This window comes from Cnephaeus nilssonii (genome assembly GCF_951640355.1).
Source record: "Cnephaeus nilssonii genome assembly, chromosome: 4".
Taxonomy (NCBI): domain Eukaryota; kingdom Metazoa; phylum Chordata; class Mammalia; order Chiroptera; family Vespertilionidae; genus Cnephaeus; species Cnephaeus nilssonii.
This window is the reverse complement of record NC_137075.1, coordinates 50900877-50917531: the sequence shown is the minus strand read 5'-3', so window position 1 is coordinate 50917531 and position 16655 is coordinate 50900877. Positions and strand designations below refer to the sequence as shown.

Below are 16655 nucleotides of genomic sequence, written 5' to 3'. Positions count from 1 at the left end.
TTTAAGGTGGGAGGGAGCCTTGGGAGGCCCGGTGGATATGTGATCTCAATGACTCTTTGATCATTGTGACAAGACACTGGATGGCTAATTGCAGAGTTCCTTGTCTCTGCTTTCAAGATCTATCTCCCTTTGCTTTCCAAAGGTGGCTTTCAGCTCACCTACTTAGTAGGTGAATGCCCAAGACTACGATCTTCAGAGAGGTCAGCTCTGCTCCACCTACTGACCTTTCCTTTTTCCTATTCCTTGACTCATGGTCATGGGGGAGGTAGGACTTTTCTAAGACCCCACATGAATTCTTGTAATACTTTTGAAGGAGAAAAAATGGTTGGGAGGAAATGTAAATATGCAACTGAAGTTTTAAAAAATGTTATGCCTTTTTAAAGTTTGTTTTTGCATAATGGATACATGAAAATTTTTAGTTAATAGGGTTTTTCCCCCTCAGCACTTACTATATGCCAACCATAGGGACACACAGATGAGCAGGAGTGGGAATGAGGAGGGAGGGAGGGGTAAAGAGCAAGCACAAAACAAGTGCTTTGAACAATATATGCAAAAAGTATTGTTGGAGTTCAGGTCATAACTGACTGTCTTTCTGAGGAGAGTCAGGAAAGGCTTCACAAAGGATCTGACATTTTAGATGGTTATCAAGAAGGAGGGAGGAGGAATCTGAAAGGTAAAGAAGGAAACACATCTCATACAGAAAGAACAGCTATGCAAAGCAAGGACTTGTAAATAGAGTATGACTTCTGGGAGCAGTGAAAAATCAGTGTGATCCTGAGGGTGGAATGCATGGCTGGGGTTAGAATGAATGGGACCAGAAAGATAGATAAGGGTCAACATGAAGGGCTTGGCTATAGCAAACTAAGGAGTTTGGATTACCAGGATAATAGAAGGCCCATTAGACATTGATGTGACCAATCCACAAAACCAATTGGGAAGATATTACAGATGTACAGCTAGGTAAAGAAGGCGTAAGCTGAGGCAATAGTGACCACGTTTAATAGTTTTTAAGTTAGAAGTGACATGGTACAGTTATGAATTCAGTAGAATAAAGACATGTCATAAGGGAGAAAGATAGGATGAAGGATTACTATAAGATTTCTTCTGCTTTGAGACTATAAAAAAGATAATGTTACTAACCGAGAATGAAACTATAGAAGGAGGAGGAGTTGTTTTTCATGAGGTAGGAGTGAGAGTGGAAAGGACCTGTTTTATACTTTGAAGGAACTGCAGAAAAGGATGTTCCAAACCATATGCTCTGATTTTAAGTACTGGAAATTTGGTCTATATTATACACTTGATAGGTGACCATCAAGTTGAATATATTAATACTAGAGGCCCGGTATGTGGATTGCACCGGTGGGGTTCCTCGGCCTGGCCTGCAGGGATCAGGCTGAAACCAGCTCTCTGACATCCCCTGAGGGGTCCTGGATTGTGAGAGGGCACAGGCCAGGCCGAGGGACCCCACTGGTGCACGCTCGGGACCGGGGAGAAACCGCAGGAGGGCTCCAGGGCGTGTCTGGCCCATCTCACCCAGTCCCGATCGGTCGGACCCCAGCAGCAAGATAACCTACTGGTTGGAGTGTCTGCCCCCTGGTTGTCAGTGCACATCATAGCAACTGGTAGAACTGTCAAACCATCAAACCGTCAGACACTTAGCATATTAAGCTTTTATTATATAGGATGAATAGGTTTGTTTTATCATTATAGCTTGATCATTATACCTTTAAAATGTAATAGCAGCTATAATGCAAATAGAAGGGGATTTTTATTTTTAAGAAACCCACAAAAATAAGTGGAACTATATCAAACTAAAAATCTTCACAACAAAGGAAACCAACCACCTGCAAAATGAAAAGGCAACCTACTGAATGGGAGAAAAATATTTGCAAATCATATGTCTAATAAGGGATTAATATTTTTAAAATATCTAGAACTCATATAACTCAATAGTAAAAACACACACCCATAACCCAGTGAAAAAATGTGTAGAGGAGCTGATAGATATTTTTCTAAAGAAAACATACAAGTAGTCAGCAAGCACATGAAAAGATGCTCAACATCCCTAATCATCATGAAAATGCAAATCAAAACCACAGTGAGAGATCACTTCACACTTGTTAGAATGGCTGTTTTCAAAAAGACAAAAAAAAAAAAAAGATGTTAGCAAGGATGGTAGAGCAAAGGGAATCCTTGTGTACTCTGTGGGAATGTAAATTAGTAAAGCCACTATAGAAAACAGTATGAAGGTTCTTTAAAATATTAAAGATAGAACTGTCATATCCAGCAATTTCACTTCTGGGGTAATTATTCAAAGAAAATGAAAACACTAACTCAAAAAGATATATGCAGCCCCATGTTCATTGCAGCATTACTTACATAGCCAAGATAAAGAAACAACCTAAGTGCCCATCGTTGGATGAATGGATAAAGGAGATGTGTTATAGTTATACAATGGAATGTTCAGCCATAAATAAGAATGAAAGCTTGCTATTTGCAACAACATGGATGGACCTTGAGGGCATAATGCTAAGTGAAATAAGACAGATGGAAAAAGATAAATACTGTATGATCTCACTTGTATGTGAAATCTAAAAAAAATTTAGATTTTTTGGTCTATATTATACACTTGATAGGTGACCATCAAGTTGAATATATTAATACTAGAGGCCCGGTACGTGGATTGCACCGGTGACCGGGCTGGCAGGGGAGGGCAGTTGGGGGCGACCAGGCCTGCAGGGGAGGGCAGTTGGGAGTGACCAGGCCTTGAGGGGGATCAGGCCTGCAGGAGAGGGCCATTGAGGGCAAGATCAGGCCAGCAGGGGAGCGCCGCTGGGGGCAACCAGGCTGGTAGGGGAGGATAGTTGGGGGCGAGATCAGGCCAGCAGGGGAGGACAGTTGGAGGCGAGATCAGGCCGGCAGGGGAGAGCAGTTGGAGGTGAGATCAGGCTGGCAGGGGAGGGCAGTTAGGGGCAATCAGGCAGGCAGGCAGGTGAGCGGTTAGGAGCCAGCGGTCCCAGATTGTGAGAGGGATGTCCGACTGCTAGTTTAGGCCCGATCCTAAAGGCCCTGTGGGATCGGGCCTAAGCCAGCAGTCGGACATCCTGCAAGGGGTCCCCGATTGGAGAGGGTGCAGGCTAGACTGAGGCCCCCCCCCCCCCATGCACAAATATCGTGCACTGGGCCACTAGTAAAAAGATAAAATGAAAAAATGTAAACTGGGAAATAAAAGAAAATAAAGAGGTAGGAGAGCTGTCTTTTTATCTTCTGATTCCTTGTACATTTTTAGCTCCAAACTGACTTACTATCATTAAAAATAATCTGACTTTATCACCACTGTATTAGACATAATAATACCTTTTTTGGTTCTCAAAGTTACTTGGTAAGCCAAGCCATGTATATAAAACAGATTTTCACACATGTTAGAAATGCATGGGTGGCTTCTTTGCTTATAAATGGAAACCCTAGTCCCGTTATAGGCCAAAAGACAGCTCTTCGGTAACTTGCTAAGGGAACATGGTAAAACCAGTCAAATCAGAACTATTTCTGCTGGACATCTTGGCTTGTGGATTCTTGAGCCTAGTACACTTCAAGGCCAAAAAAAAGTTGGGCAATTTATTGATTTTCATGAATACATGAGTATTATATATGAGCATTAGTGAGCTCCTATTGGTATGAGATCTTTTGCATTCTCAAGCATTAATATACTTATTTTTGCCTCCTTGTTTTTTATCTTATATGCACATTTGTGAGAATTGTTTTCTTTATAACATTTAAACTAGTACTAGAACAATCTAAGGTTTTCGTTTTTCCAATCAGTTAGTGAGCCAGTAAATTTCTGTAGTTTGTTTTTCCCTCTTTTATGGGTTGCATAATTCTGAAACATTGTTCTGGTTTTTAAAAAATCTGATATCTGCAGAAACAAATTGGAGAAACATGGTGGAAACTTCAGATGGACTGGAAACATCAGAAAATGAGAGAGAGGTTTCCTGTAGACACAGCACATCTGAAAAATCCAGTAAACTTCCATTTGACACAGCCCCTGTTGGTAAGCAGCCATCTTTAGTGGCCACAGGCAGTACTACCTCAGCTGCAAACCCTGGGAAATCAGCAGTGAGTGAGAAAGAGGAAGTGAAGCCGGACGACCTGGAATGGGCCTCGCAGCAGAGTACCGAGACCGGCTCTCTGGATGGGAGTTGCCGGGATATTTTGAATTCCTCCATCACCAGCACCACCAGCACTCTTGTACCTGGCATGCTTGAAGAAGAGGAGGATGAAGAAGAGGAGGAGGAGGAGGATTATACCCATGAACCCATATCTGTAGAAGTACAGCTCAATAGTAGAATTGAGTCTTGGGTCTCTGAGACCCAGAGAACAATGGAAACTCTTCAGCTTGGGAAAACCCTTAATGGTTCTGAGGAAGACAATGCAGAGCAAAGTGGGGAAGAGGAAGCAGAGGTGCCTGAGGTGCTGGAACCAGGGGTGGACAGTGAGGCCTGGACTACTGACCACCAAGCAAGCCCGGAGCAGCAGAAGCCCAGCAACTGCAGCTCTCTGAGCAACGAGCACTCGGATTCTAATCCTACACCCCCAGGTCTCTAACTCAGGAAATGTCTGCTTCTGTCTCCAACCATGTAAGGGTTATAGCCATTATCTTTTATGCTTCATCTCAACATTTTGCACTGTCCAATATTTAATATATGTATTTAATTCCCGACAGAAATATTTTTGTAGCTGTCTTTTACTTGTTTTGTTATGACCTATAGCTTAGCTTTTAATTAGCATCTAAGTGTCTTTCTAAGAACTGTGTGGGAAATTCAGAATTGTTTCAGCTTATTTTATTATAGAAAATAATGATTTAAAAAAGAACAAGACCAGTTTTGAAGAAAATAAGTTTACAATACTTATTGAGAGTCATTTGGAAAGTTAAAGATCAAGGTTTTAAGGGTCGGAGCAGTTATCAATGTTTGCTTCAAGACTACTCTTCTTTCACTCTAACCTTTCTGGCCAAAATATTTGGGCTTCTTCAAAAATGAACTGGCAGTAGAATTAGGAAACTTAAAAAAGAAGCTGAGCATAAGTAAGTTCCCAAAGTGTTTTGTGTTAAGAATTGATGCAACTTTTTTTGGTCCACAAATGCTTGTTTCAGAAGTCACTGATCGTAATAACTGATCAAAGTTGGGATGGGCTAAAACAGCCTCCAGTATGTGAGTTGGCAAAGGGGCCCCCACGATTAGAGTTGGCCTCATTTATGGGAAGTGATAGATGTTGTATTTAATTATGAAAAGTCACCCATGATAGGACCTTCAGGTTCTGTCTCAGATTTGCTGCTTACCTCAGGAATGCCTTTGTACATACTCATATTTACATAAAGTTAGGCAAATTTTGATATTGAATAACTGATTGTATGACTGCAGCTCTTAATTGGTAACGATTCAGAAACAAAGTCGTATACTGGTGTATTCTTTTGCATGCTTCTGATTCAGGACTCTCTAACTTTGAGATAGGGATTTGATGGGGTATCCAAATTTGTCCTGAGTAAGAAACCATGTCATCTTTTTTGAAATATATGTATTTTGCCTTTAGCCTCAAGCACTTGCCATGTAACACTAACCATAGTTACTGATAGGAGGTCAGGGAAAGGAACTTTACATAACTTACGTGTATCCTGATAATCAAGGCTTGGAAGAGGAAGTTTTGAAAAAAAGAGCAAGTTGTTCTAATTGTGCTGAAACTATCAGATGATTTAAAGTATGCAGCTATACACAGGTATTAATACTTGATCATTATTATTTATCCCTGCCCTTCTCTAAGAATGTGTATACCTGCTGGGAGAAATAGCTAAATGTTTTATTTGCTAGTCAGTCACCACCTGGTAATAGTAGTGGTGACCTTGACAAGTTTATGTAAGGGTGGGAGAATTACAAATTACCTATTTTCTGTCTTCCCTCCAACCCACCCCCAACTGAACAACAGACGCACAGACACCCCATCTTTACGCTTACAAGCTCCCAAAAGCAGGCACAGAACTAAAGGGGCGGGGGTATTTTCCCTGCCCTGGTTTTATAGGGCGGGCTTTGCCTCACAGAGGCAGGAGGAGAGAATTGGGCGATTCTTGACTGAACTCATTGGGACTACTGTGCTAGTTTTGATGTTTTATAACGCTGGCATTTAATTACTGGAGAGATCAGATTCTTGATTGATGATTTAGTATTTATGAATTGTGAAAGTTGAAGAGCATTGCTATGTAGAAAATGTCAGTCAGTCAACTTTATTAGTGTGCTAAAAAGGGATGTTATTCTATTGTCCTGTCTAAACTTCTCCAGAATAGACTCCTTAAGCACAAAATATCCAGTATTTAAAGGAACACAACATGTAAGGTATGAAGCCTCTGAAATAAAATCTTGGATTTGTATGTGGCAGATCTTACTGTCCCTATACATTTGGAAGTGTTAGGTGGTTTAAAGAAATGATAGAGTTTTTGAACTACTGACAATCTTAAAAACGAACTTAAAAGCTTTTCAAACTTTTTAATGGTGTAAATTTCCTTTGTTCGGTGTCAGTAATTCAGTAACTCTTGATCAAGGTAAGGGCTTTTCAAAGGTTTCTTATATTTTATATCTCTTCTGAATGAGAATTCTCATTATAGATTTTTGACATTTGTATCAAAAGAGAAGTTGAGGAAATGTTTGGAACAACCATAACTTTTCATTTTGCTGTAGACGATAGAAGTGTTTAATTCCTTGTCCGATAGACGCTCCTGCACGTGCAGCATCTTCTGCCAGCAAACCCCAGGGACCACAGCCTTTTTTATATGAGACAGGTCACCCCTAGAGGACAGCCCACATTTATTAAAGGGAAGGTTGTTATGTTGAATGTATGCTAAATAAATATTAATCATGTCTTTATGATTTGTTTCCTTTAGATAAATTCTGGGATGTGTACATTATATACAGGAGGAAGTGTAAAATTAAGGAAGTGGTTTTTTTATGGATCTGGTGTGAGTGCCTCTTTGGAGACCTTGAGTAAGGGTTTATCATCACAAGAAATAAAAAAGTGATTTTTTTTTTCTTAGTGTATAGAGGTGGTTTTACTGGCAACAATTAACATTAGATTTCTACTTCAATATGTAAGTATCTGAATTACAATATGAATTGCACTCCCAAAACTAGATTTCTGCTTCAGTAGGTTTGTTTACTGTGAAGATTACTTCTCAAAGACAAATGTTCATATTAGCTTAAGTTTTGGTTTAAATATATTTGTAAATGATGTAATATATTTCTTTTGACTAAACATGGGAAAAATAATCTGTTATACATTGAAAAGTTTTTAAAGGCTTTGACTGGAGGTCATTTTTGCAGAGATGGTATTTTATATGCTTCCAGTATTTGGAAATGAATTAGTCAAAAGGAATTTACATAGTTTAAATATTGAGAAATTAATATCCAAATAATGTACTTGTCTGATTTCTTAATAAACTGGGGGAGGTGGGGAGGGTGGTAATTGTAATGTGCAAATGAGTAGTGAACTCTACATTCATTTTTCTTCTCTTTAACATAAAACTTAAATCTCAACACAGCGTTACTTTAATACATGTATAAATAAGTGTTACTGTTTGTAAAGCTGCTGTTTGCTTAAAAAACCTGTCATTTAAGTATTTTCTGTGTGTTATGCCAACAGGTTAGAACATTAACTTATCCATTTAAAAACTTTATCTTTTTTTAACTTAAAATTTTTTTCTGGGAAATAATTTATTTACAGGCATCTTCTCCCTCCCTCTTCCAACCTTTATACATATCACAGAATCAACCAAACTGTTTGCCTGATCTGAAATCTGAATCCTAATTAATCATAAACTTTAAACTTGGTTGGCACATCACACTTTAAAAGTATTTGTATTGTTTTGTAATTTAATTTCTAAAGATATCACATGAATTTATAATTTAATGTTTTAATTATAATGCTCTAATTAAAAACTAGCAAAATTAGTATGAATCATAACAAAAAGGTTGTTAGTTCTTTTGCTGTATGAAGGATAATTGTTATATCACATTTTAGGGGTAATAACAGCTTTTTTGCACTATGTAAATACTAGTGAAGATTCTTCTGTAACTAATAAAATTATTATTGAAATGCAGTCTATCATTTCAGAATAGGTACTTAAGAAATTCATGACTTCCTGATGGGTTTGCCAAAGAAAGTTGTAAAACCTGCAGAAAGGTGTCATTTGTAAAAACCTCCACTTGGGATGGCAGAGCCTAGGCATCTAGCCAGAGACCATCGTAGTGTTAGAAGACTCCTCCTAAGCCTTTCCCAATATTAACTCATGAATCCTCACAACAGCCCTTTGAGGAAATACTGTTTCTCATTTTTTTAGATGAAACAGTCATGGAGGTATTAAGTAACTTACCTAAGATTCCACAGGTAAATAGTAGAACTGGGATTCAAACTCAGTCCATGGCAAGTCCATGCTGTTACTGACTCTGCTTTGTTGTGTCACAGAATGCTCAAGAGTTTGCAAACCAAACAGTGCTTCCCTCCACTTCCTCAAGTATCTTCAGGAGTATGAAATGTGCCAGACGGAACTGACTGCCTCGCTTACTGAGCCTCATCTAATCACTCTGTAAAGTAGCCCCAGACCTTGTCACTGTGTCACAATGAAATGTAGGGAATCAGAAAAGAATAGACTCATCCATCAGAAAATAGTAGGATCACTAATTTTCATCATGAGAAGAAATTAATTTTTGGTGATTTCAAAAAGAAAGGCAGGACGCCTCAGTTGTATCAGAATATCCCCCCCTCTTTTTTTTTTTTTTTTTGACCAAGGTTTCTACCACTTAAAAGTTCCTTTTCTGACAGTGATCAGTTTTTCTTCTAACTGACCAGAAGAGGGTGTGCATGGCACCTGAAAATGGTCAAAGGCGGTTCCTATGTATTATTTATTAATCATTTTTTTTAATGGGGAAAATGGGAAGAGAAGTAATCCTGAACTATGGGCTTTGCTATAGCTGGTGCTTAGCTCTGAAGTCTAAGCTGAGGACTCAGGAACCATACTCGTAGGTATGCCATTTTAGAAAGATCACACAGTCAAAAGACATTTAGATCATGTGTTAAGTAGTTCAGTTCAATTTGAAATTTATAAATTATTTTAACTTGAGTTGGGTTCTGATGTCCTTGGATTCTTCTGACATGTATGAAATATGACACCTGGCTTATTGCAGAATAAGTATTAACGGCAGCCTGTGGCTTGCAGGGCCCAAAGCATGCTCTGCTGGAGCTCCCACAGTGTGGGACTTGGAAAAGGGAAATGTTTCCATTCTGGACTTAGTCTCAATCCCTGTATTTCTCTCCACTCCGCTCCCCCCATCTTTTTGACACTGAGTTAATTGTTTGGCAGTCCTGTGGCAAGTAAAGAGACATTTATTCTTGCAGAAATGGGTTGAGTAACTGCATCACTGTAACCTGGCTACCGGTATCCAAGGTTCTAGTGTGGATGCAGAGGGTTGGAGCAAGTAAGATCCTGAGTTGCATGTAATTTGGAGCTACCAGCCGAGCTTGATGGTCTTTATCCAGTGCATCGGTGAGCCATGGTTTGGAGCCTGGCGTGGTATAGTTTTCTGTGGAGGGAATGAGTGCTTCATCTCAGAAACCCCAGGCTTGGCCATGGCCTGGAGTTACCCATAAGGACAGGTTAGAACCCTCGCCTTCCTGTGGTGGAATTCTGATTTGAGGCAGTGTGTGTGCTCTTATCTGCTACGGGAAGAGGGACGTGAGGAGTGCACAGATTCCCCAGGTTGTCTTCGCTTTACAGTTTTCTCTGTTTACCTGAGTTAGAGCACTTTCCGTTGCTTCACAAACCTTCAGCTTGAGAATGGAATAATGAATTAAAATTAAAGCAGTTGCCCGGCCAGTGTGGCTCACGGTTGAATGTCAACCTATGAACCAGGAGATCATGGTTTGATTCCTGGTCAGGGCACATGCCTGGGTTGCCAGCTTGATCCCGGTAGAAGGCATGCAGGAGGCAGTCAATCAATGATTCTGTCTCATCATTGATGTTTCTCTCCTTCTTCCTCTCTGAAATCAATAAAAATATATTTTAAAAAATAAGATTCGGTGTATACATTTAAAAAAAATTAAAGCAGTTAATTTTGTTAGCTCTGGTTAAGAAGAAATGATAAAAGTTTTAAAATTATTGGTTTCTCAGTCATGGGAGAAAAGTTAAGAGATCGTCATCCCTGTCATTTTTCTTTTTTCTTGCTTTTCCTAAAACCAATGTTGTAAGGCAAATGTTGAGTTTCTAGCAAGTGTTGTAACATTTATAATTAGGAAGGTAAGAAAGATCTATGTTGCTACTTTACAAATATTCAAACAGTGATGGTCAAGAAAAAGGTACAACTATTTCTTTAAGTTTCATTCTTTCCCTAATACTTAAGATACACCATTTAAACTGTTCCATAATCTTTTAGATAAAGGGATCAGCAAACTACAGCCTGTGTGCCAAATGGGCCAACAGCCTGTTTTTGTAAATAAAGTTTTGTTGGAACACAGTCATACCCATTCCTTTACATATTATTTGTGGCTGCTTTCCTGCTACAGTGACAGTTGAGTAGTTGTGTCAGCGAAGCCTAAAATACTTGCTAAGATAGGCCCTCTACAGGGCCAGTCTCTGAAATTGAGACGATGTCTAATAGCACTGCGTTCTTGTGTGATTTTCTCCCAGTTCTTCCTTTTATTTCTAGGGATGATACATCTGTTATGGATTTACATACTAAAGAAGTGCTTTAAGCTCTGCCCAGTGGTAGGAGGCATGGGGATGCCTGGGAGGAGCACCATGGGAAACAAGCCTTTGATATACAGGCGCTCGGAAGGCTCGGGCTCCTGTTTCTCCGTTCTCTCCGCACATCAGTGACTGCTTGAGTTGGTTGCAGAACCCTGAAATTTGGATCGTCCTTGGGGAAACAGCGAGGCCATGCTTTGTTCAAGGATGGTTATGAGTTGGCTGGGTTCTGTGTGAAGGCCGCCATGGAACGCCAGCACCCCCAAAGTAGGTTGGTACCCAGAATGGGCCGTGGTCATTAAGCCAGTCCCCATAGTTCCCTTGGAAATTTGAACTGGGGGCCACAGAAAGCGAGTGGAATAGGTGTGCTGAGACGGTAGAGAGGCCATGAGAACAACAGAGCAAGGAGCTGCCTTCTATCCTGACAGCTTTGCGTGTTTAGCCTGTTCCTCGGCCTTTGATCGATACTTTTTTGTTTTCGCAATTATGGAGAGCTTGTGTGCTTTTGACAACAGAGTCCTACACAGATGATCTTTAAGGTTCCTTTGAACACAGATGTTCTTACGGCTCTAGAAATAGCGGGGTTCACCATATATGCATTAAGAACTTGCTACCTTCATGGTGACGTGCCAAGCTAGTTATGTGTCTGGATGGGTAGCTGGGGGGCGTATAGAAAGCCCCCAGGGCCACAGTGGGGATGTCTGCAGCTGGGACACAGCTGGGTCCGGGTACTTCCTCCAGGTGGACTAGGGATGTGGAAGCCTTTCAGCAGCTCCAACAGTCATCATCACCATTACACCCGGATGGGCGTCCCGAACCAACAGGCCTGGAGATCATCCTTGACCCCTTTCCTTCTCACACATCCAGTCTGTCAGGAAAGTTGGTTAATTTCACAGCAAGATGTATTCAGAATCCAATGACCTAACACTGCTTCCTCTCTTTACCATCTTTCACCTGGATTGTTCCAGGCATCTCCCTCTGATCATAATGCTTTCACTCTTGTCCTATGGTTTGTTCTCCACACAGCAGCCATAATGATCCTGTCAAAAATCTAAACAGATCATCTCTGTTCTGAACCCTGCAGTGGTTCCCACCTCCCCCAGAGGAGACGCCTTCTTTCTTATCCACAGTGGTTCACATGCACGTGCACTCACACAGTGACCTCTGACCTCTTCTACCACACCTCTCCCCCTACCCTTGCCCACTCTACTGGCCTCCTTGCTGAAGGTCTGGAACATGCTGCCGAAGTATGCTGCTGCCTCAAAGACTTCGCACTGTCTGTTCCCTCTGCTGGAAAGTTCATTCACCCCCTCCTGCACCTCCTTTGGGTCTTTGCTCAAATGCACCTGTCTCATGCTTCATCACTTGCTTCCCAATCCTGTTCTTTCTTCCCTATTTGCAGTTATCCTCAAACCTGTTCTCTTCCTCTCTTCCCCCCATTTGCACTGACCAAGCTGTAACTTCCTATTAAGCTTATATCACTTGTCTCTTCCTCCCCCACTTCCCCTACTAAGCTCTGCGGGCAGGGACTTTGAACTGTTTTGTTACTTATTTATCCTCAGTGCTTATTAGCACAATGCCTGGCACAATATAGGCACTCAATAAATCTTTGTTGAGTGAATGAATGAGAGAAGGCTGAATGGAGGTCAGAAAAAGGGCATTTGAAATGCAACCACGCCCTGCAGCATTTACCCTAGTACGTACTTGCTGACTCCCTGACTACTCTTATATACTCACATTTTTTCAGATTTTGGAATTGGAGGAAAAACAAATGTGAATTTCAAATAGAAAAGCCTCACCCTAAAATAGGGGGAGGTGACAAGTATGTGCCACAATTAAACGTGATGGGGGCAAGAATGCACAAGAACTTCCAGTGTCTATAGCAGGCGTCCTCAAACTACGGACCTCGGGCCACATGCGGGTGTTTTTGCCGTTTTGTTTTTTTACTTCAAAATAAGCTATGTGTAGTGTGCATAGGAATTTGTTCATAGTTTTTTTTAAACTATAGTCCGGCCCTCCAACAGTCTGAGGGACAGTGAACTGGCCCCCTGTTTAAAAAGTTTGAGGACCCCTGGTCTACAGTGTTTTAGGTTGTATGAGCAGTACATGAGAGTGTGGTCTATTACTCTTTATATTTTATGTGCTTGAGATATTTAATGAGAATTACCAAAAGGAACGACCAACAAAAATACAACCATTTTCTGTTCCAGCGATTTTCAACTGGTGTGCCGTGGCAGGCACTCTGGTGTGCTGCAAGAAATTTTAAGACATGCAATGCCTGACTATTGAGTTAGGGGCACTGACCTATTTTCCCTTAGATTGTCAAATAAATAAATGACAACAGGCAATACAACAGTAGCTGTCCAGTGTGAATGAATAAAAATTATGCCTATTTTTTTGGTCCGATCAGCAAAAAAAAAAAAAAAAAAAATTATTTGCTGCAGTATTTTAGTAATTAGTTTACATGTGCCATGAGATTTTTAAAAAAAGTTGAAAATCGCTATTCTATTCCATCACTGACTTCCCAAATTTTACACTAAGACTTCAGTACATTGACCAAAAAAGTTAGTGGTAGAATCCTGGCCAGTTTTTCTTAATGGTTAAAGCATCAGCCCATGGACCAAAGGGTCATGGGTTTGATTCCCGGTCAAGAGACTGTTTGGGCAGCAACCAATCCATTTGTTTCTCTCATCCATGGTCCTCTCTTTCTTTCACCCACCCCCACTCCCTCCACTCTCTTAAAAAAAAAAAAAAATCAATGGAAAAAATATCTTCGGATGAGGATTAAAAAAAAATTTAGTGGTAGAAATGAAACTATAAGTCAGTCTTAGACCCCTGTCTTGTTTGGTTTAGCAAATAGTTATGATTTAATAATTAGCCAGTAGCTACAGATTTTATCTTTTTCCTATGAACCGGAAATTGTGCCACTTCATCCTTCACTTGGCCTAACTCTCCCCCAGTAATGAGAAATGTGGCTCACACCTATGACTTCCCCATCTGCTCTCCAGCCAGAGCAAGGTGCTTTAATCTTCATAGAAAGTTTGAAGATTGTGTTGGCAACCCACTTATCTGGTTTCCTTAGCAACCAGAGCACAGTACAGTGACGGCATCCCTTGCTCAGAATAGAAATTGAGTAAGCCTGATCATGGTGCCCCAGATTGGTTCAGGGATGCTTTAACTCTTCAAAGACTCTTCCTCACCTGGCTATTTGTGATAGCAAACCTTAAAGGGATAACTTCCTGGCATATAATCACAGCAAAAGCTCCGGACCTGGGTCCACAGCCTGGACTTGTGTTCAGCCAACTCACCCTCGCCAGTTATCGTGGCCCTGGAAATGTTGAACAAACTCTTTTAATCCAGGAATTTAAGAAAAATTTTCCATGTTCTTGTAACTATTGCAGCAATGTGGGTATGCTGCCACCAGTTTTCATGAACTCTGAGCAAGAAGCAAGATGACGAAGATGCCAAGGCATTTAGGAAAAGCATTAAGAAAAAAAAAAAGAACTTTTAAAAGAAATCACTGGTAAAGAACTGACCAGGCATCTATTGTTTTGTCTGCTTACTATGTCCCTACTTTGGGGAATGGGTCCATGCCTGCCCAGCCCCATCCCCACCAGGGGTATAATTTCTTAATTGCAGCAGAAACAGTTAATGGATCCTGAAACGATTGATTGGTCTGGAATGCCGAAACAGTTCATCCAGGCTGGGCCAATGGGTCTTTTTCTTGAGATTTTTGGGTTTGGACTGAGAGAGATTGATTGGCTCCGTTGGTTTTCGGTGCCTGGATTTTAAGCCGGGAATCTCCAGCACCACGGGTGGCCATGAAAAAGCGAAGTCTGGGTCAAAGTGTTGAGCAGGTTTCCTGACCATCCGAAGTTTTATTGCCTCCAACATCCTATGCCTTTGACTCTCCACCAGGGGGAAGATTTATTGTCTGTCAGGCAGTTTTCTCCTAATGTGTTAGACCAGGGAACACAAAGTTCAACAGATTTGGCCACAGAGTGCTTTCTCTATGCAAAAACTATGAACATCCTGGAGAACCAGTTTTCATGTATTGTGCAGCATAAGTTGCTTAAGGTCTTGGCTGGGATTCTCAGTTGGTTAGAGTGTTGTCCTGATACAGCAAGGTTGCAGGTTCAATCCCCGGTTCCCCCCCCCCCCCCCCCCCGCTCCTCTTTCTATCAGTCAATAAATAAAGCAAAGTAAAACATGTTGCTTAAACTATGAAGGTCCTGGAGGATGGGGTGGGTACACAGGGACAGCTGGACTGCTCTAACTCCGGTTCTCAGCCACGGTGACTTTCTCCCCAGGGGAACGTTGGGCAAATCTGGAAGTATTTTGATTCTCACAACTGGAGAGGGTGCTACTAGCATCTACTGGGTCGACACCAGAGAAGCTGCTAAGCATTGTACAATGCACAGGATTGCGCCCCCTCCCTCCCCACAACAAAGAATTATTTGACCCAAAATGTCAATCGTGCAGAGGTTGGAAAACAGGACTAATTTAGCCCCGAGATGCTGGCTTAGTCCTGGGTTCAGGGCCCCACGTAGGTGGGCATGTGCTCACACGGTGCAGTCACATGCTCGTGACCTCTGCTTCTGGCACATGTTTGGACATTCTCTAATGTTCCAGAGTGGACTTAGCCAGACACATTCAGATCTTCTGGATAGAGCAGACCTCCCCCCGCCCTACTTCCTGGGGAAGAGGATGAGGAGAGTTCACCCCCAGCTTCTGATCACATGCCAGTGCCTCCTCCCACGTCTCCCAGTTATTTTCTCCCATCACATGTGGAGGCGTGTGCGGAGCAAGAGGGCATGGAGGCACCTCTGGCAAAGGCTGTGGGGGAATGCTCCAAGGAAAGCATGAGTCAAGCGCCAGCAGAAGCTGGGAGAATGCGCTGGTCTCGCCCCGACCACACAATTGAATGTATCAGGAGTGGTGGGGTCGGCGTTGTATGGGACTCCCCGAAGTGGAATCCAGCCACCTGCTCTGGTGAGCAACCTCCCCGGGGCCGGTACATTAAAGCCTCCTGTGTCACTCCAACCACTTCTTAAGGAACCACGCCCCTCAGGAGGACCCCTGGCCAGGCGCTTGGAAATGCCTGAGCGGCCTCTCTATTCCTGGAGAGGAGAATGGAGCACAAAACCCACGCTGTGCTACAAAGGATTCACTTTCTTCTTGAAGTCATCACATCCTGGCTTGCCCCAGAGTCAGGGGCTCCTCAAATGTGGGACTTCATTAGAAAGCCAAGATAGTCCCCGTTATTTGTGAAGAGCGCTCACCCTACTGTTCAAAGACTTAAGTCACAAAATGAGCGCCCTTTATTACATTTTAACTGAATTACTTGATTGTTGCTGATGATATGCCCAGGACTGAGTTAGGTACCCTGGTGGCCGAGAGAAGTCCAGGCAGTCCTGACTCACGCATAGTTGTGTGCTGAGCATGCGAGACCCTTTGCTCGGGACTCAGAGCAGTTCCCCAGACAAACCATTCATTCTAAAGTGCTGATGAGACTTCCAAGCTAAACCCCAGAAGCCCTAAGTACAACTCATATTGGAGGTGAAATGACAGAACACCCCCCCATCCCCCCGCCTCCCCACCCCCCCACCCCCGCTCAACTACCGGAAGCAATGCTTTTGCAAATGTAGTATTTCAGCTACATAGGTTGAAACGGGGTTGTGACTTCCCCTTGTTTCTAAGAGAAAGTGAATATAATAGGATAATAGGTGCACAGTCATAGTTTCCTAGCCCCACCTACTAACACATGCAAATGGACACATACATGTGTGCACACGCACATGTGCGCGCACACACATGTATGTGGTCTGTTTCTTTTTAAAAAAATATATTTTATTGATTTTTTACAGAGAGGAAGGGA

At 41.9% G+C, this 16655-nt stretch overlaps 1 protein-coding gene across 3 annotated transcripts in view; it reads left to right on the top strand.

Annotated features, from left to right (window-relative positions):
• Window positions 1-8133, top strand: part of SECISBP2L (SECIS binding protein 2 like) — a 62618-nt gene extending 54485 nt beyond the window's left edge. For all 3 annotated transcript variants that reach the window (XM_079769556.1, XM_079769555.1, XM_079769557.1), the window contains one exon: window positions 3920-8133. In XM_079769556.1, the coding sequence (XP_079625682.1) occupies window positions 3920-4602 (683 nt within the window). In that variant the 3' untranslated portion in view covers window positions 4603-8133. The remainder of the gene's footprint in view (window positions 1-3919) is intronic.
• The last annotated feature ends 8522 nt before the right edge of the window (window positions 8134-16655 follow it).